The sequence below is a fragment of the Chiloscyllium plagiosum genome, unplaced genomic scaffold (genome assembly GCF_037043375.1).
Source record: "Chiloscyllium plagiosum isolate Xiang-an unplaced genomic scaffold, Cpla_swu_hap1 HiC_scaffold_17, whole genome shotgun sequence".
Lineage (NCBI taxonomy): Eukaryota > Metazoa > Chordata > Chondrichthyes > Orectolobiformes > Hemiscylliidae > Chiloscyllium > Chiloscyllium plagiosum.
The window spans coordinates 62,962,069-62,985,678 of record NW_028270155.1 but is presented as its reverse complement, the minus strand read 5'-3'; the positions used below and the strand labels follow the sequence as shown (position 1 = coordinate 62,985,678).

General features: G+C 46.0%; 1 protein-coding gene across 1 annotated transcript in view; it reads left to right on the top strand.

The window, feature by feature from the left end:
• The window catches only part of LOC148147380 (uncharacterized), a 79,180-nt gene that overhangs the window by 40,187 nt on the left and 15,383 nt on the right, over positions 1 to 23,610 (top strand). The window contains exons 6-12 of the mRNA XM_087995603.1: positions 4,471 to 4,581; positions 10,177 to 10,219; positions 10,314 to 10,432; positions 19,652 to 19,768; positions 19,861 to 19,891; positions 22,220 to 22,364; positions 23,294 to 23,432. Coding sequence (XP_087851729.1) covers positions 4,471 to 4,581; positions 10,177 to 10,219; positions 10,314 to 10,432; positions 19,652 to 19,768; positions 19,861 to 19,891; positions 22,220 to 22,364; positions 23,294 to 23,432 — 705 coding nt within the window. The remainder of the gene's footprint in view (positions 1 to 4,470; positions 4,582 to 10,176; positions 10,220 to 10,313; positions 10,433 to 19,651; positions 19,769 to 19,860; positions 19,892 to 22,219; positions 22,365 to 23,293; positions 23,433 to 23,610) is intronic.

Below are 23,610 nucleotides of genomic sequence, written 5' to 3'. Positions count from 1 at the left end.
GTGACCCTGAGCTTCCAGTTGCCTGCCACTTCAACACACCACTGCATTCCCATCCTAACATTTCTGTCTCAGGCCTGTTACAGTGAGGCTCAACACAAACTGGAGGAACAGCATCTCATCGTCTGCTTGGGGACCTTACAGCCTTCAGGACTCAGTCTCCAGTTTAATAATTTTACAGCATGAACACCTCCTTCCCTTTCTGTTACTGAGTCCCACACACCCCAGATCCTGTCATGGAATGGGTTGCTTTCAGCACACGAGGAAGAGGAAAACAGCAAACCCACTCTCACCGACTTAAAGTCCCCACTGTCATCTACCTGGCTTCTCTCCTTCCCTAGCTTACTGTAACCAATCCTGTTTCCCCCTCTCTCACTCTTTCTCTAAGCTCTCCACCCAAACCCACCCCTCCAACACCCCTGTCCCCAGCATAAATACAACCCTGTCCCACCTGCTATCAGATCTGGAAAAGGGTCACGGGACTCGAAAGGCTATTTCTGTATTTGGTCCACAGATGCTGCTGAGTTTCTCCAGCAATTTAGGTTTTGTTTGTTCCAGCAAAAAGATCACTGATTAAAGGTAACGTTTACTGCACAGCACACAGTTCAGGGTTAATAGTGACCTTAAATTCATCGCAGGTTGGTACCAATCCATCTTTCTTTCACACTGGCACAATGGGCATGGCCCAATCACTCACATTGATGGGTCCAAGGACTCCCATCTTGACCAGCCTCTCCCATTCTGCCCCGACCTTTCCCCCGATTATGTGAGGCTGATCCAACAATGTAACATTCTGCATTACCCTCATCTCATTTAGCAAGAGGCATTTTCCATGCTTCCCAGATCCCCATTGAAAACATTTTGTGGAGATCACTCTCAGAATCTAACATGTGATTCACTTCTGTCCAGTTGATTTTGACTTTCTCCAACTAAATTCTTCACAATAAAACTGGAACATTTCCTTTGACAATGTTTCAGGGCAAATCTTCAGCCTGACCGTGTAAGGGAACATTCACATTAATACAATCAACTACACCCATGAAATTTGCCCTTTTAATATTCTGGGAGCCTGGGTTCAAATCCTACCACAGCAGATGGTGGAAATTAAATTTGATTAAAAATCTGTACTTCAGCATCTACTGATGACCACGCAAGCATTGTCAATTTTTGGGAAAAACCCATCTGATTCACGAACATTGTTTAGGGAAGGAAACTACCATCCTTACCTGGTCCAGCCTAGTGTGACTCCAGACCTACAGCAATGTGATTAGCCGTTAACTATCCTCTGGGCAATTAGGGATGGGCAATAAATGCTGGTCTCGCCAGTCACATACTCATCGTATGAGTGAATAAGCCCTGAAGAAGGGCTTATGCCCGAAACGTCGATTCTCCTGTTCCCTGGATGCTGCCTGACCTGCTGCGCTTTTCCAGCAACACATTTTCAGCTCTGATCTCCAGCATCTGCAGACCTCACTTTCTCCTTGAATATTTAAAAAACAAGCTGAGCTGTTGAGTTTTAAGTTTCTTATCTGCTGGTTCCACAGGGACTGCCATTACCAGAGCTTTCTTTAAATCTCAGTTCCTTTCTGTCAGTAATGACTTCTGGATTGTTTCAAATCTTAAACTACACACCAGTCTGTCTCTGATTGCATCATTTAAGTTGTCTCCAAATTCACAATATTCTGCTAATGGCTTTGAAGTTGCTACAAACTGGGAGACAGACTCACCATCTTGCTGGTTATACTTATGCAATCTGAACCTTTCAGCAATCCCCAATGATTTTGGTGAAAAATGGTTCTGGAGGATTCCTATTATTTCTTGATAAGTTTTGGAACCCGGCTTCTCTGGCTGTGCCAGACTCCTCAAGAAGTTAAAAGCCTCTCCCCATCCCATAATACTCAAGAACAAGGATGACTATATCTGCTTCAATTTTGTCAGCTTGAACAAAATATGAAAATCTCTCTGAGTGCGAGTACCAGCTCTCAGTATTTTCACCTCATGGTCCCCTGGAGCTAAATGTTTAACGCTGGTTCACTTGTTCCTGTTTAAAATAAGGTATTCCTGAGGCTGCCTGTTTCTTTTCCAACACTACACCCTGAGCTGTAACCATTTCCCTCAGTGTAGGGTAGTTGTTACTCACAGTGTCCTTTCAGGGTGGGGCCCATGGTGAGCTTCTTCTGCACTGTTCCCCTCTTCCCTCGGGTGAATTTGTTTTATTTCCTGACCGTACCTGCTTCAGTGCAGCGAGAGTGTCTTTTGATGATTTTCCTTCATTTTATCAAAATGCCTCTGAGATCTACAGTGAGGTCCACGATTCTGCTTTTTTTTCCTGATGAGTCAGTTTATCGATCCAGTCGATCTCAAAGCTGTTTTATCCTCGTCGCCAGTTTCCATCTTGTGTGACATTCCCAAGAGGGACCAGGGAGGCCGAAGTGTTAAACTGACCGAATCCACAACAGGTGGGACAAAATGGGTCTTTTTCTTTGTGGGAGGCAGTGTTGGGTACTGCAGGGATTAGTGTTTGGGCCCCAGCGATTCACAATGGACATGAATGATTCCGATGAGGAAACTACGTGCCATATCTCCAAGTTTACAGATGATACAAAGCTGTGTGGGAGGGTGAGCTGTGAGGAGGATGCAGAGAAGCTGCAGTATGTTTTGGACAAGTTAAGTAAATGAGCAAGTACATGGCAGACACAGTATAAAGTGGATAAATGTGAGATTGTTCACTTTGGTAGCAAAAACAGACAGGCCAATCATTATCTGAATGGTGATAAATTGGGGGAGGGGGTGGTGCAATGAGACCTGGGTGTCCTTGTACACCAGTCACTGAAAGGAAGCCTGGAGGAGCAGCAGGTGGGGAAGAAGGTAAATGGTACACTGGCCTTCGCAGCAAGAGGATTCGAGTACAGGAGCAGGAGGGTCTGAGGTCAGAAGGTCAAAGTCATGGAGTCAGGGAAGGGTCAAATGGACTGAGAAAAGAGCAGCAGAGAGACTGTGGAAGGGAAGGCCAAGGGGAGACTTGATAAAGGTATTTAAAACAGTGAAGGGTTTTGATCGAGCAAAGAAATAGAATCTGTTTCCAATCGCTGAAGGGTGGTTCACCAGGGAGCACAGATTTAGAAAAAGGGGCAGAGGTGATATGAGGAGAAACAGTTTAATATAATCTGCAGCTCGCCTGTGAAATGTAATGGCTGATAGTGCAGTGGGTGCACATTCAGGATTAAATTTTAAAATGGAATGGAATAAATAATTGAAGGAGAAGGATTGCCAGAAGATGAGTCCGTGCTGTCTGATTCTATAAGGACAGAGCAAAGGAGGGGACCCTCAGTGGATTGCTCTTTGAAACACCAGGTACAGATTCGATGGACCAAATCACCACCTTCTGTGCTTTCAGTCGGGATTCGGGATTTTCAGCCTGAGGTTCCTTCTCCCCAGTTACAGGGCTCTGTTTCTGGTTGGTGGGGTTCGAGCCTGGGAAAGGGGAAATCGGGTTCACAGCCTGCAGCCCTTCGAAAGCTGGCATAGGGTAAAGCTGTTCTGTAACAGTGTGGAGTAGAGCTAGAGGAACATCTTCCTGGAGAAACTCAGCAGATCTGGCAGCATCTACGGAGAGAAAGCAGAGTTGAGTCCATTGACCCATTTTCAGAACAGTCCTGAACAAGGGTCACTGAACAAATAGAAATATAGAAACAATAACTCTACTTTCTCTCCACAGGGTTTGCCAGACCTGCTGAGTTTCTCCAGCACTTTCTGTTTTCATTTCAGATCCTCAGCATCCGCAGTTCTTTGTGTTATTTCCGATGAACATCTTCCTTGTCTTGAGAATCCCTTGTCTCTGAGTTGTACAGGAGCTGGTGCAGTTGGAGACCACGTCCTTGAGGGAATCAGAGATACCAGTTGTCTGGTGTTTCACTATATATCCCCCCAAACGAGTCACACTGCATCAGTCACAACTGAAAGCTCTGGATTTTGGGAGAATCGTTATGTTGAACAAGGTGAACAGTGGGAGTGGAGGAACCATTAGTGAGTCTCAATAAGCACCCAAGATCAAAACCAGAGGGTGACTGGGCTTCACCCTCAGGAACAGGGTTTGTAGCCCACACCCCTTCACTCCCCAACACTGAGTGTCTCTGTATTTCTGTTTCTGTCCCTGTGTAAGGGGTTGCTCTGTCTCTGAACTCCCACTGGGGTGGACATCACTGATGTACTTTAATGTGTTAATGACCCATCCCCACAGTCTAGGGCAGGGCGGGCAGAAAGCTTCATGGAGGGTCTGGAGTTATCATTCACACATTTCTGACAGCAAAGGGAGCTTCTGGGATTACAGCCCCTAAGGTAACATTTGTTACAATGAGGAAGCCTCCTCTGTTCACCCTCACCACAGAAATGAAGATCATTGAAATGTTTCTGTGTGTTCTGTAAATCCTCAGTGAGTAGATGTTTAACCATCCATTCTGTGTGTTGTTACAGGGCCAGGAGAGGAAACCTGTCTCAGCCAAACTTACAATCCAAGTGGGGGATTCAATGATTGATGATCTCACCAGCCCTCTGACAGTTACATTTCAGGACCCGTCTTTCCAGGTGAGATAAACCTCCACAATATCATCGAGCTGAGCCTGTGAGCAGCCAGGTCTGACTGGATTGTGCAGCACAGTCTGGATCATCTCCAGTGTTGATGAACAAGTTAAACTGAATGACCCCGAAATTCTATAGTCCTCAGGCTGTGAATGGAGCCCTGTCAGGGCAGGTTTGGAGGATTCGGAGCTGATCTCCTTGTCTCTTTAATGTCCATCAGAAGCTGTGATCATGATGAGGGTGTGGAATGTTATGATGCTGTACAAATGAGGATCGCTGTGCCTTGTGAGATATTTCCCATCGCTTTGTGTCCTGAAATTCCTCTGGAGGGTTTAGAAAGGAGGGTCTGGGACAGGACAGAATGATTGTCCACCCCATGGATATGGCCCTGGCTCCATCCAAAATCTCATGGTCAGAGGGATTTCTCTGTTACAGGCGGACCCCACACAACATTCATGGTAAAATATGTTGTTCCCCTCGGGTCAGGTGACCCTGTTTATTCAGGTTTCTGGAGATTATGGAAAAAATCATTAAAAATGGCCACAGTCTGATTTGGTCACTTACAATCATAGAAACGTAGCAATGTACAACACAGAAGCAGACCTTTCGTCCAACCTATCCATGCCGACCAGATATCCCAACACAATCTAGTCCCACCTGCCAGCACCGGCCCATATCCCTCCAAACCCTTCCTATTCATATACCCATCCAGATGCCTCTTAAATGTTGCAATTGTACCAGCCTCCACCACATCCTCTGGCAGCTCATTCCATACACATCTGCGAGTAAAGGTTGCCCCTTAGGTCTCTATCTTTCCTCTCTTACCCTAAACCTATGTCCTCTAGTTCTGGGCTGCACCACCCCAGTGAAGAGACCTGTCTATTTATCCTATCCATGACCCGCATGATTTTATAAACCTCTAAAAGGTCACCCCTCAGCCTCCGACGCTCCAGGGAAAACAGCCCCATCCTATTCAACCTCTCCCTATAGCACAAATCCTCCAACCCTGGCAACATCCTTGTAAATCGTTTCTGAACCCTTTCAAGTTTCACAATGTCTTTCTGATAGGATAAAGACCAGAATTGCATGCAATATTCCAAAAGTGGCCAAACCAATGTCCTGTACAGCCGCAACATGACCTCCCAATTCCTGGACTCAATACTCTGACCAATAAAGGAAAGCATACCAAACACCTTCTTCACTATCCTATCTCCCCGCGACTCTACTTTCAAGGAGCTAAACTGCTCTCCAAGGTCTGTTTGTTCAGCAACACTCCCTAGGACATTACCATTAAGTGTATAACTCCTGCTAAGATTTGCTTTCTCAACATGTAGCAGCTCACATTTATCTAAATTATCCATCTGCCACTCCTCAGCCCTTTGGCCCATCTGATCAAGAACCCGTTGTGATCTGACGTAACTTTCTTCGCTGTCCACTACACCTCCAATTTTGGTGTCATCAGCAAACTTACGAACTGTACCTCTTACGCTCACATCGGAATCATTTATATAAATGACGAAAAGTCGTGGACCAGCACCAATCCTTGTGGCACTCCACTGGTCACAGGCCTCCAGTCTGAAAAACAACCACGACCACCACCCTCTGTCTTCTACCTTTGAGCCAGTTCTGTATCCAAATGTCTAATTGTCCCTGTATTCCATGAGATCTAACCTTGCTAACTAGTCTCCCATGGGGAACCTTGTTGAATGCCTTACTGAAATCCATATAGATCACATCTACTATACTCTGCCCTCATCAATCCTCTTTGTTATTTCCTCAAAAAACTCAATCAAGTTTGTGAGACATGATTTCCCTCGCATAAAGCCTTGTTGATGATCCCTAATCAGTCCTTGTGTTTCCAAATACATGTACATCCTGTTCCTCAGGATCCCCTCCAACAACCTGCCCACCACTGAGGTCAGGCTCACTGATCTATAGTTCCCCGGCTTGTCCTTACCACCCTTCTTAAACAGTGGCACCACGTTAGCCAACTTCCAGTTTTCTGGCACCTCACCTATGGCTATTGATGGCACAAATATCTCAGTAAGAGGCCCAGTTATCACTTCCCTAGCTTCCCACAGAGTTCTCGGGTACACCTGATCAGGTCCTGGGGATTTATCCACTTTTATATGTTTCAATACATCCAGCACTTCCTCCTCTGTAATATGGACATTTTGCAAGATGTCATCATCTCTGTCCCTACATTCTATATCTTCCGTGTCCTTTTCCACAGTAAATACTGATACAAACTAGTATCTGCCCCATTTCCTGTGGCTCCACACAAAGGCCGCCTTGCTGACCTTTGAGGGGCCCTATTCTCTCCCTAGTTTGTCTTTTACGTATTTGTAAAAACCCTTTGGATTCTCCTTAACTCTGTTTGCCAAAGCTATCTCATGTTCCTTATTTGCCCTCCTGATTTCCCTCTTCAGTTTACTCCTACTTCCTTTATACTCTTTTTAGGATTCAATCGATCTATCCTGTCTGTACCTGACATATGCTTCCTTCTTTTTCTTAACTAAACCCTCAATTTCTTTAGTCATCCAGCATTCCCTATACCTAAAGCCTTCCCTTTCACCCTGACAGGAATATACTTTCTCCGGATTCTCATTACCTCATTTCTGACAACTTCCCATTTTCCAGCCATCCCTTTACCTGCGAACATCTGCACCCCCCCCCTCCCCCCATCAGCTTTTGAAAGTTCTTGCTAAATACCATCAAAATTGGCCTTTCTCCAATTTAGAACTTCAATTTTTAGATCCCGTATATCTTTTTCCATCATAATTTTAGAACAAATGGAATTATGGTCACTGGACCCAAAGTACTCCCCCACTGACACCTCAGTCACCTGCCCTGCCTTATTTCCCAAGAGTAGGTCATGTTTTGCACCTTTTCTGGTAGGTAAATCCACAGACTGAATCAGAAAATTTTCTTGTACACACTTAATAAACTCCTCTCCATCTAAACCCTTAATACTGTGGCAGTCCCAGTCTATATTTGGAAAGTTAAAATCTCCAACCTTAACCACCCTATTATTCCTACAGATAACTGAGATCTCCTTATGTATTTGTTTCTCAATTTCCCTCTGACTATTAGGGGGTCTATAATACAATCCCAAGAAGATGATCATCCCTTTCTTATTTCTCAGTTCCACCCAAATAACTTCCCTGGATGTATTTCCAGGAATATCCTCCCTCAGTACAGCTGTAATGCTATCCCTTATCAAAAGTGCCACTTGCCCTCCTCTCTTGCCTCCCTTTCTATCCTTCCTCTCGCATTTGTATCCTGAAACATTAAGCTGCCAGTCCTGCCCATCCCTGAGCTATGTTTCTGTAATTCCCTGCCCTGACTGTTTGACTCGCTTCTGTTCTCAACTGTACCAGTCTCAGATTGATCACTTTCCTCATTATCACCCCGTCCCCCCACCACTACCCCCCCTTTGCCCCCCACACTCTCCCCCCACCACCACATCCCCTCCCACCCACCCAACACGCTTATCCCACCACCACCCCCCACAACCTCCCCCTACCATCATCCCCCCACACCCCCCACCACCACCCCCTCCAACTCCCCCATACACGCCCCAGACACCCTGCCCCCACCACCTCCCCCCCTCTCACACACACCTCCCACACCCTGCCCCCACCACCTCCCCCACTCCCACACACACCCTCCCACACCCTGCCCCCATCACCGCCCCCCCCCCACCACTACCACATTCCCCCCCCCCCCCCACCCAACCTTACTAGTTTAAATCACCCGGAGCAGCTCTAGCAAATCTCCCTGTCAGTATATTAGTCCCCTTCCAAATTATGTGCAATCCGTCCTTCTTGTACAGGCCACTTCTACACCAAAAGAGATTCCCAAGATCCAAAAATGTGAATCCATCTCCCATACAGTGCGGGGTTCCTCCACAATGAGGTTGGAAGCTGTGGGTGGGAGATCCCCTCAGGTGATGAGATTGTGTATGGTCTGGGAGATGATGGTTTGGTGATGGGGAGGGTGAAGTCATGGTCGAGGGGGTGGTAGGAGGATGTGTCTTTGAGCCTGGCTTCAGCGGTGTAGAGGTCAGTGCACCAAGCCACCACTGCACCCTCTTTGTCCGCTGATTTGATGGTGAGGTTGGGGTTGGAGCGGAGGGAGTGGAGGGCTGTGCATTGTGAGGGTGGGAGGTAGGAGTGGGTGAGGGGGGGTGAGCAGGTTGAGCCGGTTGATGTCCCGGCAGCAGTTTGAAATGAAGAGATCAAGGGCGGGTAACAGGCCAGCATGGGGTGTCTAGGTGGACGGGGTGTGTTGGAGGCGGGAGAAGGGATCCTCGGTGGGTGGGCGGGAGTCTTGGTTGTAAAAGTAGGCCCAGAGGAGGAGGTGGTGGAAGAAACGTTCAAGGTCGCAGCGTGTGTCGAACTCATTAATCTGGGAGTGTAGAGGAATAAAGGTGAGGCCAATATTGAGGACAAAACATTCGTCCTCAGTGAGGGGGAGGTCTGGGGGAATGGTGAAGACACGATGCGGATGGGAGCTAGGACCTGGAGTGGGGCTGGAATTCAAGGAGGAGGTGGCGACAGTAACTTGAGTGGGCTTGGTTCTGGGGACAGTGGCTTGAGTGAGTATTCCTTACTGCGAATCCTCTTGCAAGGATGCCTGCCTTGAAGACGTTTTCCTCCTCTCTCTACAAGAATCTCAGGGAGTCTCCTCTAGCTTATCTCTCCACGCTTCAGGCTCTCTGCCTTTATTCCTGATGAAGGGCTTTTGCCCGAAACGTCGATTTTGCCTGTCCTCGGATGCTGCCTGAATTGCTGTGTTCTTCCAGCACCACTGATCCAGAATGGGTATTCCTTAACCCTGTCCAGGGGTGAGTTTCTCATGATAAGGGACTGGAGCGATCACAGGACTCAGCAGCAACCTCCACAGAGATGGCCAGGCAGTGAGGCCAAATATGGCCCCAGTCAGGGACCATGATCCTCCAGTGCAGCAATGCTGCTGGTGTTACACAGGCCCCTGCTCTGTTAGGAGTTGAGTAACACGGTGGAAGGGCTCTCTCACTGGGAGGGCAGTGGACCATGTGTAACTGATATAACTGACAGCATCAGGGAGCTGCAATGCTCACAGTGGTCCTGGAGTAGGGCAGACACTCTTTCAGAGGGATCACTGTCCAACCTGAGGCTCCTCACAGGATTTTGTATTGTTCTCACCACTGAAGAGAGAGACATTTGTGAGTGCCCCGATTTTAAGGTGCCTGCTCGTTCTCTCCCGTGTCCAGCAGCGTTCTCCTCTCCCAATGAGGCTGCTGTCTGGGCACTGCTTCAGACCCTCCCACTGGGCCCTGTACTTCCTGGTAAAGTTAAAGATGGTGAATGGGGAGGTGACCAATTAGGAATCTGCTTTGTGTCAAGTCGCTTTGGTGGGAACACTGAGGTCATACCCAGGATCCGGAAAATTTCACCCAACAATTTCCCAGTTGGCATCACATTTGCTCCTCCTTCCCTGCCTTACCCTGTTAGACAGGCGAGAGAGAAATGTCTCAATGTGTTTGTATCGACACAGCTGCTTCAACTGTGTTATTGTTGGTGAAGCTAATGTTCTGGTTTATCATTTCCATTTTAGTCCGATTCTCCACCATGCAGCGCCCGGGACTCTGGTGGGAATGGTAAGTGAAGATTGTTTTAAAATGCTGACATCACTCAATACTGGAATGTGTAAATGGGGGAATGATTCTCATGATTAATAATTCTCCAACACAGGCCCCTTCGATCAGAATGGATGTAACACCCTCATGAGCGGACCGGGGAAGAGAGTGGATACGATCACTTGCAGATGTGACCGTCTGGGTTTCTTCTTTGTACTAACACTGGAATCGAAGGTATGAATCATGCTCATCTCCACACTGTAAATAAACTCCAATATAAGGTTCAATTGGCCTGGAAAGTGAGACTGTTGTCACATTCTTACTGCAGTTCAATACAGCTCTGCCCAAGTATCGAACATGCCTCTGCAAAATATTCTGTAGCTCTCCCACCCCAGTCTCTATGTTTATTTTTAATCTGTTTAAAAACCCAGCAATGTAACAATATTTCAGCCTCTCAGTTCAGATGAACCTCCTGCTTGAAATCCCGTTCTGACTTTGATATCAAGCCCATACATGGATTTTCAATGGGCCTCCCAACTCTGCTGCAGTGTCTGAGCTCCCGCTAGTGCAGACAAACCAGGGAAATCAGTCATTTGTTTTCATTCTCTCCCAGGATGCAGGTGTTGCTGGATGGGCCAACAATAGTTCCCTGCAATTCAGGCAGCATCCGAGGACAGGCAAAATCAACGTTTCGGCCAAAAGCCATTCATCAGGAATAAAGGCTTTTGCCCGAAACGTCGATTTTGCCTGTCCTTGGATGCTGCCTGAATTGCTGTGCTCTTCCAGCACCACTGATCCAGAATCTGGTTTCCAGCATCTGCAGTCATTGTTTTTACCTCAACAATAGTTCCCTGTCCCTCATTGCTCTGGAGAAGCTGGTTGTGTGCTGCCTACTTGAACCTCCATAATGCTTATCCCCACAATGCTGACAGGAGGGGAGTTCTGGGAGTTTTACTCAGTGGCTGTGAACTAATGGTGATTTATTACCAGATCAGATGGTGTGTGGCTTGAAGGGTAACTTGCAGATGGTCCTGTTTTCATTAATCTTCTGGCGCCATCCTTCAAGATGCTGAATGCAGCAGGTTTGAAAGGTGCTTTTCAAGGAGTTTTGGTGAGTTAATCTAATGAATGGTACTTACTGCTCCCACTGTGAGCCTGAGCTGCACGTAGGGAGTGTTGAAGGTGGTGGATGTGATGCCAACCAAGTGGTTTCCTTTATCCTGCGACTGCCAAGCTTCTAGAATGTTGTTTCTCATTCAGAATTCTCCCGAGATTAACATACGGGCAAATGTTTTATTGACATTAATTTTAAGATGGCTAGAATATAACAACAGAAATGTGTTGCTGAGTCTGAGTTTTGGGCCCCATATCGAAGGAAGGGTGTTGGAGGAGGTCTCGAGGAGGCTTAAAAGAATGATCCCGAGGATAAAGGGTTTGTCACATGAGGAACAAATGGGAACTCTGGGAACATACTCAATGGCATGTAGTCGGATGGGGGGTATCTGAGTGAAACTTGATACTAAGGGGCATGGATTGAGTGGATGTGGAGAAAATGTTTCCACCAATAGGAGATTAGGAACTGGGGGGACAGCCTCAGGGTGAGGGGGGCGACCATTTAGATGAGGAGGAATTTCTGCTGCCAGAGGGTGCTGAAGCTGTGGATCTCATTGCCCAAGTGTCTTTAAGATAGAGATGTACAGGTTCTTGATCAGTAAGGGAGTAAGGGTTATGGGGAGCAGGCAGGAGAATGTGGTTGAGGAACAGGCCAGCCATGATTGAATGCTAGAGCTGATTCAATGGGCTGAATGGCCGCATTCTACCCCTGTCTTGTGGCCTCAGCAGGACATTTCTGCTCTCGTAATCTTGCCCTCTCTAAGTGAATGCTAACATTGCATTTGCTTTCCTCACTGCCAGATTTGATACGTAATCTCCACTTGTAAGTAAATAGAAGTATGATCTATGCAATCTATCAAGGCCGATTCCATTTTAAGATCTGAACTGTCCAGTCCCGTCATCAGCTGGAACCATAGCAAGGACAAGTGGAGAGTATCCCATCAGAATGCTGAGGTGTGCCTTGTAGACAGGCTTACGAGTGCAGAGGTGAGTCACTCACAGCAGAATACCGAGCTGCTGACCTGCTCTCACAGCCACAGGACTGATATAGCTGATCAGTCCCGTTTCTGGTCAGGGGTAAGCCCATGATGTTATAAGGGGGGAAGTCAACAATAGTAATGGCATTGAATGTCATGAGGAGATGGTTCAATTCTCTCTTGTTGGAGATGATTATTGTCTGGCAGTTAGTGTGAATGTTATCTGCCACTTAATTTCCTTCAAACATTTGTTTTCTCTCTTATCTCCCAATTCATTCTCAACTTTATTGATTTTTTTCAACCCCTCTGGTCAGTGCAGTTATCTTTGTTTCAGAGTTATCTGTAAATCCCAGACACAAGTTTGACCAGTTTACATGGCAATTTCATTCATTTCAAACCTTTTCCTCCATAGGTTACTAATTGTTCCTAACTCTGTTCCTTAAAAATCTCTTTACCTGTTGTAAAGTCTGGCTATTGTCTTTCACACTGAATTTCTCATCATTCGTGTTTCCCAGTTTGCATCAGCATTTCAAACTTTAATTGTTCTTTTCATGTCAAAGCATCAGTCATCCATCCGTCCTGGTTTTTAATTCTGCACTCAGCCAACTATTCTGAGCCATCAGCAATTCCTTCTCCGATTCACGGTATTTGTCACACCATCTCAGAGAGGTTTTTGACATTTGACGTTTTAAAGTGAAGACCAGTCTTTGTTGAATTTGCTTCCACGTGTTTATCATTGAGACATTGTAAGTTCTCGCTCAAGTACTTTAGTTCCAGTGACCGATGCTGAAGAACTCTCACCAGTTTGTATTTTCTTCAGCAAATTCACCATTTCAGCACAAAATTGGTTCACCACTTGATCAGCTTTCCCTTTAACTGTCATTATCAGCAATAGGCTGCTTGGGTTTGGCCTCAGTAATTGTGGAGAGTTTGGATAAGACCAACATGATCAGGAGCTGCAACAAGACACTCAGTGATATGTGCTGGCTCAGTCATTATCCTGTATCATATCTACCCCTTCAAAAACTGGGAATAATTTCCACAATTTAACTTTCTTTCCCAATCACTTTGCAATTTAACCTTGTACAAGGGAATAGCTTCATAACACTTTTTACTTGTCAAACCGTCTGGAACACAAACTGTCTCATCAGCCACCATCAATGACTGAAGTGTCCCAGTGTCTCTCAAAAGATGAATTTGTTCCTTTGTTTTGTTGGAGAGGAAAGGGAATACTTCTCACTGAGAGATAAAACCTCTGTAACCTCCTGTAATCTGGCTAAGTTCAATGGAGTTCAAGGAAATATTTCCTCATCTATCCTGAGGTACTTTCTCTATTCTAGAAGGTTCTGGGAGAACATGCTGCTCTTCTATTGCCCCTGGTTTATGGGTCCATTCCCAGCAATCAGTGCAATGTTGTTCCTGTGTTACATCTTGTTTCAAAGGAAACATAGGCTTTTGGGCTTCACTCTCACTCTCAGCATCTCTCAGTTTGACTTGAGGAGAGTGTCCTTTTGGGTGGAAATGTCTGCTCCCTTGAGTGGCTTGGTAAACGGTAAGAAAATTGGGAAAATACAGAGAGAATGAAAAAATCAGGTCCTCAATGTTGGGAATAACATTTCCAGTTTTCCCAACAGTTCACACAGCAAATTCTGAATCTTGCACATGAGCGGTCACCATTTTATTTCCATGAAGTTGCACCTCATTATCAGCCCCACTCCCGTCACTGTATGCACCTTCCAGTTCTCCTCCCTGTCCCTGAGAAACTAGATGACACCAATTCAAACTAAATGACATGGATGTCACAGCGGTTACCTGGCAACTGCAGCTTATTGCCTCCTTCTCCATGCCTTTGGACAACTCCATCTTTCCATCATTTCACCACATGCTCCATGGACACTGTCCTCTTCCACCCTTGATCCATGCAAGTGGGCATCACCAAACACCCAGCCTCAGCACATCATCACGGCTGCTTTTAGACAAATCACACACCGCGTCACCCCCTTCAGACTTCACCTTCGAGCTCAGGGATGCTAATGAGCTGCTTGCTTCTGCCAGTTACTTTGCAGACAGGGACACATATGAATCTCATACATCTACAAATGATGTATGTGCTGGCTCAGTCAAGCAGCCTGAACAGTGGGATTCTCCCCCAGAGCTGGTTTCTCCCAGGGACAGGGTGCTATAGCGTGCACCCATCTTGCTCTGATCATTTCCTATCACCAGCCGGTAAACATCGGCAACCGAAAAGGTTCCCACTTCATCAACTCCATCAAAAACTGATGACACCTTTACAAAAGCCTCAGACTGAGGCAGAACAGAGACACGACACTGTCCATGTTTCCACCAGGGCCATAATGGAACTGATCGTAGACCCGTTGCCGTTGGTAATACTGTCCAATGAAGAAAGATTGAAAAAAAATTGGTCTTTATTCTCTAGAGTTTCAAAGAATAAGAAATGATTTCACTGAAAAATGCAAAATAGTGAAAGGGATAGACTGGGTTGATGCGGGTGAAACGTTACCTCGAGTGGGGGGGTCTAGAACCAGGAACAATTGAAAAATAAGGGGGATGCCACTTCGGTGTGAATGAGCAGAATTGTTTTTCCTCGGAGGGTTGTGAACCTTTGGAATTCTCAGTCTTCCAAAGAATTCTCTGCAGAAGGCTGTGGAGAATCCAGATTTGAGTATGTTTAAGGGAGAGATTGATACATTTCTGGTGGTCACTAATACGGGGATAGGATGAGTAAAGGACTTTTGAAATGTTCAATCAGCTATGGTCATACTGAAGGGCAGGGCAGTTTCAGTGGGCTGAATGGCCATCTTTGGCTCCTGCATTCCCGTGAGGCTTTGCTGCCTGGACTGCTCCTGTGGGGACTTAGAGTCTAACCAGAAAGTGTGTGCTACTTCATTGAGGAAGGTTCTGAGAAGGAAAATGAGGATCAGGACATTGACATGGAGAGGTGCCCAAGGAAGCATGATAGAGCTATGATTCATCAAGCACGAGGAAATAACTGAATCCTGCTTCCAGGATGAATGTGCTGGGTTTTCAACTTCCTTTCATTCTGTAACTCTCGGTGAGGTGTATGGCAAGACACCCCTTGTCAGTATGTGTGGAGCAGACAATTTCTGAACTCCTTGAACTTGTCTGTTAATGAAGAAATCGTTTGTTTTTCATATGATTGTCTGCTTGCTCTCTTCAGGTGTTTCCACCTTCCAGTATCTGCACTCTGCAGGTTTTCCTGCTATTTTGGAGAAAGCAGCAGTCAGTGAGATAGGACAGTCCCATCTCATGAGGTTATGGAGTTTTAGACCTACAACAACAGCATGAGATCTGAGTGCTGTGTGATGCAGTCCCTCACGATTTGCAGCAGGTTGGGAGTAATTCGGAGGTACCTCCATTACAGCCTTCCATCATTGGTTAGACTTCAATGTGTCAAACTGCTAAATTGCCCTGAAAAACTTGGGCATCCTGTTGGACAGCACCTAACCAGAGAGAAGCAGTGTTTTGTGCAGATTCTCTCAGCAGATCACTGTGCTGTGAGGGAGAGAGAAGATGTGAACGCCCCATTGTGTACCTCCCAGCTTTTAATGACAATGCACTCCCTCCAAAAGCTGAGAGATTGAATAAAACGTTGCCTGCAGAGATATGTGATATCATCACTGAATCTACCCTCTCACTGTCAAGGTTTGTGTAAATGTGGATGATTTGTGCAGGCCAGGCCCTGTCAGAATCCCTGAACATTGTTTTTATCCTGAGTGTTGTTAACATTAACCTGCCTTAGCTGTAGTCATCGAGGTCACAGTTCAGGATCCATAATTCTGATGCTATCTGCAGTCGAGGAGTTGGGAGCTTCTGAGAGAATGAGTAAGGCTTGGCCATTACAGCTTCTTTCTCCCTTGGGATATCTGAAAAGGCTGCTCACCTCTCACTAGCTCCACAGCTGCATAGACAATGAAGCTGACATTTTGAGAATGCAAAGGAGCATATTTTTAGAGAAATGCACTGATGTGTCCTCCCTGTCACCCACACGCCCTCAGGGTGGTTTTTAATTTCCTTTCCGTCTCAGTCCGATGTCTCAGTGCAGTCCAGCCTTCTGCTGCTGGGATAGGGGGAATGTTCTCTGTAGCTGGTCTTGTTGGTCTGGAAGACTTGGTTGGTCACCCCCAGGGATATTTGATTCTAGAGGGCCCAGGTTAGCTGAGATTGTCCTGCCGGGTTACAGGCTCATCCCTCTTGGCTTGGACTTCAGTAGGTATTAGCATCAGAGGCAGGGGGGAGGTGAAGGGGCCAGACACCACTAGACTGTCCTGAGAAGCTGCAGGAGGTGTCATGTGGGACTCCTCCTCCTGTGGGTGTCTGCTGGCACCATCCTGTCTCCCTGAGGGAAAGAAGGATCTGGAATGAGGTTGAGGTCCCTCATCCCCCTTTGGCTTTGCCATTGATGCTGAGAGCCGATAGCTACACTGATGGAGTTCAGGCCTGTGTGTATAAGCAGCAGACACTTGGTGTGCAGGACCTGGGTTTCCAGCGCAGTCACCAGCCTGTCCATGGTGCCAGAGCTAGCGTTGGTGCACTCATCCATCCTTGGATTCACTTTCCTGACTGCTGCAGACAAGCTTGTATACTGTTGCTGGGTGTTTCTCTGCATGTTGCTGATGTCCTTTAATTGCTGAGAACAGCAGGTCATATTCTGCCTGGTGTTGTGCTGGTCTCCAGTTCTCACTTGACCAGTGACCTGGGACATTTCTTCCTCGGCCAACTGTGGGACAGCACAATGATGTGCTCACCAGACTGTGCTCCTGTCTCTCATCTAGAAAGTGTACCCACCAAGATGAAAGTCTGAGCTGGTACAGGGTGCAGTGAAAGCCTTGCTGGTACATCCTCTGAGCACTCAGTCGCATCCTCTTCAGAGGTGGGGTTAGAACTGAGGCACTCCAGTGTGTGTCTCTTCTTTGTGGTGGTTTGCTGGGTCTCACAAGAGCTTGCATAAGAGAAGAAAGGGAACTAATTGTGTGAAAGTACTAAAGGTTGGTGCGTGTTGAGAACGTGTTTGCACTGGCAATAACGAGAAAGCAGCACAGCACAGCCCAATCAAACTGGAGGGGAAGTGGTGGGAAAGTGGAAATGTCACTGGATGAGTAATGCTGAACCCCAGGCTGGTCTTCGGGGGACATGGTTATCAATCACACCATGGCTGTTTGTCAGGTTTGCCAGGGAGATTGGAGGAGCTGAAAGTTATTTAATGAAGAAAGCCTGGAGAAAACTACAAAAGAGGGTTTTGGTAGTTCTCTTCCAGGAATCTCAAAATGTTAGTGTGTAAGTTCAGAAGGTAATCGGAAAGGCCAATGGAATGTTGCTCCTTATTTCAAAGGGAATGAAGAGTAAAAATAAGGAAGACTTGTTAAAATGAAACTGGGCACCTGCTGGAGCACACCAAGAAGTCAGTGAACAGTTTGGTCCCCTACTCTAAGGAAAGATGTACTGGCATTGGAGGCAGTCCCGAAATGTTCACTGTGTGGGTCCCAAGGAAAAGGGGGTGCAGGAGCAGAGGGTCTTGGGTGTTTAGGCGCACAGATCATTGAAGGTGGTGGGACAAGTGGAGAAAGCAGTTGAAGGCCACAGTATTCTCACCTGTATTAGTAGGGGCATGGCGTACAAGAACAGGGAGGTGATGTTGAACTGTATAATACATTGGTTAGACCGCAAGTAGAGTATTGTTAGGAGATGTGGGCATATTATTGTAGAAAAGGATGTGAGTGCATTGGAGAGAGTGCGGAAGTAATTTACAAGAATGGGTCCAGGAATGAGGAATGACAGTGATAAGGATAGATTAAAGAAGTTGACACTGTTCTCATTCGAGAGAGGATGGCTGAGAGGGGATTTGATAGAGGCTTTTGAAACCGAGTGGGCTGGATGGAGCCCACAGGGAGAAAGTGCTCCTGCTTGTGAAAGGAACAAGGATAAGAGGACAGGGGTTTAAAGAGATGGGCAAACCAAACAGGGGTGATGTGAGAACAAACAAACACATTTCCACTGAGTGAAGAGTTAGAGTATGGAATGTACTGCCTGGAAATATGGTGCAGGCAGGTTCAATTGGTGTCTTCAACAGGGCATTGGCTGGTTATTTGGATAAAAATCATATGCAAGGTTATGGGGAGGAGGCAGGAGATTGGGATGAGGTAATGATGCTCGTTTGAAGAGGTGTGCAAGCACAATGGGCCAAATGGACTCCTTCTGCATTGTAAGAATTCAGTGATTCTGTACGGAGGGATATCGCTATGACAAGAAGTTGGGGAGGTTTTGTCTGTACTTGAGGTCTCACAGATTGAGAGATGACCTTGTTGAAACATTTTAGGTTATGGGGGTTTGACAGGCGAGATACTGAGGGTTATTTCTCTTCGTGAGAGAGTTCAGGGGCAGAGGGAATAATCTCAGAGTAAGGTGTGTCCGTTTCAGACAGAGATGATGAGGAATGTCTTTTCTCCGAGGCACTGGTCGTATGAAACTATTTACTGCAGAGGCCTGGAGAGGCTGGGCCATAAAGTGTATTAAAGACTGAGTAAGACAGATTTTTATTCAGTGAAAGAGTTAAGAATTATTGGAGAAAGGTCGGGAAGTGGAAGTGAGGATGATCCCATCACCCTTGAACTTATTGAATCACAGAGCAGATACGATGGGCCAAATGGCCTCCTTCTGCTCCAATGTATTATGATCTTATTAAATTGTGGAACAGGCCCAAAGGCCTGATGGCCTGCTCCTACTCCATGTCCATCTGTTTATATGTGTCCCTGCCTGCTAGGCCTCAATGTTTAGCAGGTACATCTGGAACCTCCACCAGACTGGGAAGGCTGAATAGGGCCCCAGTGAGAGCTGTATTAAAGCTTCAATTTTAAATGTTTGGATTTCCTTCAGCAGTCCAATACTTGATCTCAGCCTGAGCCCCTGGTTAGCCCCAATTCTACTCCTGTTAATGTGGGATTCCCCTCTAATCAGAGATAGATACAGCAGTTACACAATAGCATCCACTGAAGGGCTTAGACTTGGGAATTCTCACATTTGGAGTCTGCGGACTGACACTTTGTGATAATAATGATTGTGTTTTCGTCACCACTGAAGTATTTAAACATTTAAATGATACTTGGGTACTGATCAAGTACAGGGACATTCTGGAATGTTCCCTGATCTCCTTTCACTTGCTCAAAACCAATTACACTTCTCATTTTTCTGAGTTCTGATGACAGGTAGAGACATGAAAATGTTTAACATTTCCATGTCGGAGATGAATCAATCTGTGAAATACTTATGATGTGGAACTTTAATGTAGGATAATCTGTTGCAATGTTTTTATCATATTTCTTTACAGGACATTTTTGCCTTTTTTCCAAGTGGTGATCCATTTAAAATTACAACACAGAGTAACCTTTCCAATCATGTCAGTGTCACTACCCCAGTGACAGGCAGACCCTGTGAAACACCCCCGGTAAGACAGAATTACCCTTCAGTATCTCAATTCCATTATTTATAAACATCGATTTGATAGAAAACTATCTCACGTATGAATTTCCACTTTAGGAATCATCCACCAGCCTGTCCTCTTCAGCAGGTAAATGAACTTTATAATAAAACCTACTATTCAGTTTTGGGAATTGTGCTACAGTGATGGTTGTATTACTGCAGAACTTGCTGGATGGAAGCACAGTGGGAGAAAGACCACTGTAACAGCAGATTGTGGAAATATCTTGTTTGAATTTTCTTATAAAACACAGCCCCCATTTATCTCTCCACCCTGGAGGCTCTCTGCTTCTATTCCCGATGAAGAACTTTTGCCTGAAATGTCACTTTTCCTGTTCCCCGGATGCTGCCTGACCTGCTGTTCTTTTCCAGCACCACTCTAATCTAAACCACAGTTCCAATGATTTCAGCTTTATGGTGTATCCATTGTTTTACTGCAAATGTAGAGCAACCTGCTGTTAGTTTCAAAAGTCTTCAGAATAGCATTAAATATGAGATAATGATGGCAATGGTATTTTATATTCAGGATACTTCCCCTCAGGTGTCCACCAATCTCAGTAACTTGGTGTACCCTTCCCCCTAACCTGTCTCTCCCAGCGCACACCAGATCCTGTGGATTTTCACTCATGCACTGCTCTGCATCAACCATCATTCCCCTCAGCTTTCACAGCAACCTTCAGCCAGAAGTGCTGAGTGGATGATCCATCTTGGCCTCCTCCAGTGGCCCCAGCATTACAGATACCAATCTTCAGCCAATTCAGTTCACTCCACATAATATCAAGGAATGGCTGGAAATGCTGAATTCCGCAAAGGCTCTGGGCCCTGACAACATTCTGGCAATAGCACTGAAGACTTGTGTTCCAGAACTTGCTACATCCCGAGCTAAGCTGTTCCAGTCCAGTTACAAAACTGGGATCTACACAATAATGTGGAAATTTGCCCAGGCATGTCCTGCACATAAAAGGCAGGACAAATCCAATTCCCGCCCATCAGTCTACTCTCGATCATCAGGAAAGTGATGGAAGGTGTCCATCAACAGTGCTACCCAGCAGCACCTGCTCAGTAATAACCTGCTCAGTGACGCCCAGTTTAGGTTCCACCAGGCCACTCAGCTCCTGACCTCATTACAGCATTGGCTCAAAAATGGACAAAAGAACTGAATTCCAATGGTGAGGTGAGAGTGACAGTCCTTGACATCAAGGCTGCATTCAACCAAGTGTGGCATCAAGGAGTCCTAGCAAAACTGGAATTAGTGGGCATCAGGGGGCAAAATCTTTGGTATTTAGAGTCATCCCTTAACACATAGGAAGATGCTCATGGTTGTTGGAGGTCAGTCATCTTAGCTCCAGGACATCTCTGCACACGTTCCTCAGAGTAGTGTCCTAGGCCCAAACATCTTCAGCTGCTCCATCAATGATCTTCCCTCCATCACCAAGTCAGAAGTGGGGGTGTTTGCCAATGATTGCTCAATGTTCAGCACCACTCATGACTCCTCAGACACTGAAGCAGCCCAAGTTCAAATGCAACAAGATCTGGACAATATCCAGGTTTGGACTGACAAGTTGCAAGTCACGCAAATGCGAGGATGTGACCATCACCAAGAAGACACAATCTAACCCCCACCCCTTGACATTCACTCCTTGATGTTCCCATCACTGAATCCTCTGCAAAGCCTGTCCACCACCTGCAAGGCACAAATCAGGAGTGTGATCGAATATTCCCCACTTACCTGGATGGGTGCGGCCCCAAAGATGCTCAACAAGCTTGACACCATCCAGGATAAAGCAGCCCGCTTACTCCGCACTAAATCTAGGAGCATCCACTCCCTCCATCACTGATGCTCAGTAGCAGCAGTGTGAACTATCTACAAGATGCACTGCAGAAATTCACCAAAGATCCTCAGTCAGCACCTTCCAAACCCACAACCAATCCCATCTAGAAGGACAAGGGCAGCACAGACATGGGAACACCACCACCTGCATATTTCCCACCAAGCCACTCACCATCGTGACTTGGAAATATATCACCATTTCTTCACCATCGCTGGGTCAAAATCCTGGAATTCCCTCCCTAATGGCATTGGGGGTCAACCCACAGCAGGTGGACTGGTTCAAGAAGGCAGCTCACCCCCATCTTCTCAAGGGCAGCTGGGGATGGGCAATAAATGCTGGCCAGCCAGCGACGCCCACATCCCACAAATGAATAATTAAATAAAGAGCCCTTTCTTACATTACCCACGGGCTTATGACTAAACACCCTCTCCTCCTTTCAAAGAAACATCTGAACAAAGGTTTCCAATTCCCCAATTCTAGTTGCGAGTTTTGGGGAGTTTCTTATTATTTCCTGTATTACTCCGGATAAAGTTCAAACCATTTTACTTGCTTATATTTTGTCTCCTTCATATTCCGTCATCGTGCAGGTAACAATCCCACTCCCCAGAATTTGGATCCCAACCAAATGTGCCGTGACATGATGCAGCAACTGCTTTCCAGGGAGAAAAACATGAACAACTCTGATTCAGTGAACAAATTCCTAGCGCAATGTGATGGTGTCATTCCTGACAGGTAGGTATCAGTGCTCATAAAATGTGATGTTCATCTGCGAACAGAATCTGTGGGATTGATTGGTCACACAGTGGTTCGCACTGCTGCCTCCCAGCACCAGTTATCTCAGTTCAATTCCAGCCTTGGCTGACTGTCTGGTTGGTGCAGACTCAATGGGCCATGTGGCACTGCAGGAGTTCTGTGATTTTCAACTTGTTGCTCATCAGCTGTCTATTATAGACACCGTCTAATTTTCACCTCCAATTAATGTACAATTCCAGTTTAAGCCCGGTGATTAAATTAAACATCTATGAGTATGCGTTCATGTGAATGTTGGGTGGGGGTCAGGTGCTTACCCTTTGTCACGTGTTGGGTATTTCTCTCCTTTCCCTATGTTCCTGGTTCAGACCCTGGTTCAAGATAATTTCCACCCATCAAGGTCAGGTTCCATGTTGGCAGTGGTTAGCAGGTCTGTTAACATTGCTGATGGAATGGGGGCATTTGCAATGTCACAAGAAGATGGAAGAATTTCTTTACATGTTCACCTTTTTAAAGCTCCCATTTTGTCTGTTTAACGCTCCCTGATTGATCGCACTAACCCGTGATTAAAATGGTTAGTGCCTGACACACATGTCCAGTCCCTGGGAATGCTGGCTGCCAGACTCTGAGCACCCCCAGGGCTCACAGTATGAGAAATATATCTTGCTTCATTTCATCATTTACTTAATAATCCACGGTATGTTTTCCTGGATTTATTAAAGCACTTTACAGCATTTCCCCTGGAAAATCCTACATGTGTCATCAACAAGGTCCCTCTGGTTATGAGCTTGTGGGGGTGACCCCTTTACTTTTTATTGTGGAGCCACGTACATGTTGCTCACTGCACAGATGTTGCCAGGCTGAATATTTCCAGCACTTTCTGCTTTTATTAAATTGCGTTTCTGTTGTAGTACAACACTGGAGAGAATACTCGCAGAGATAGAAATTGAAGGAGGAAATCAATCCTTCTCAACGCCAAATTACTTTGCTCACATTCAAAGAATAGAAGCTGAAAAGTTCCAAGGACTTCACTTTCCTCCATCAGATTTGGTGAGTGTTGTGTTTAGCTGGGCATTGTAAGCAATGACTATCATGTGTTGGAAACTAACACCATTTTTAGAGAAAATGTTGGGAGAGGGCTTGAGAATCTCTCAGTGTAGTTATTTTAAACTGAAGTTAACCCTTCCTGTGAATTCACATTGATACTGTATTCTAGACTTATTTAATT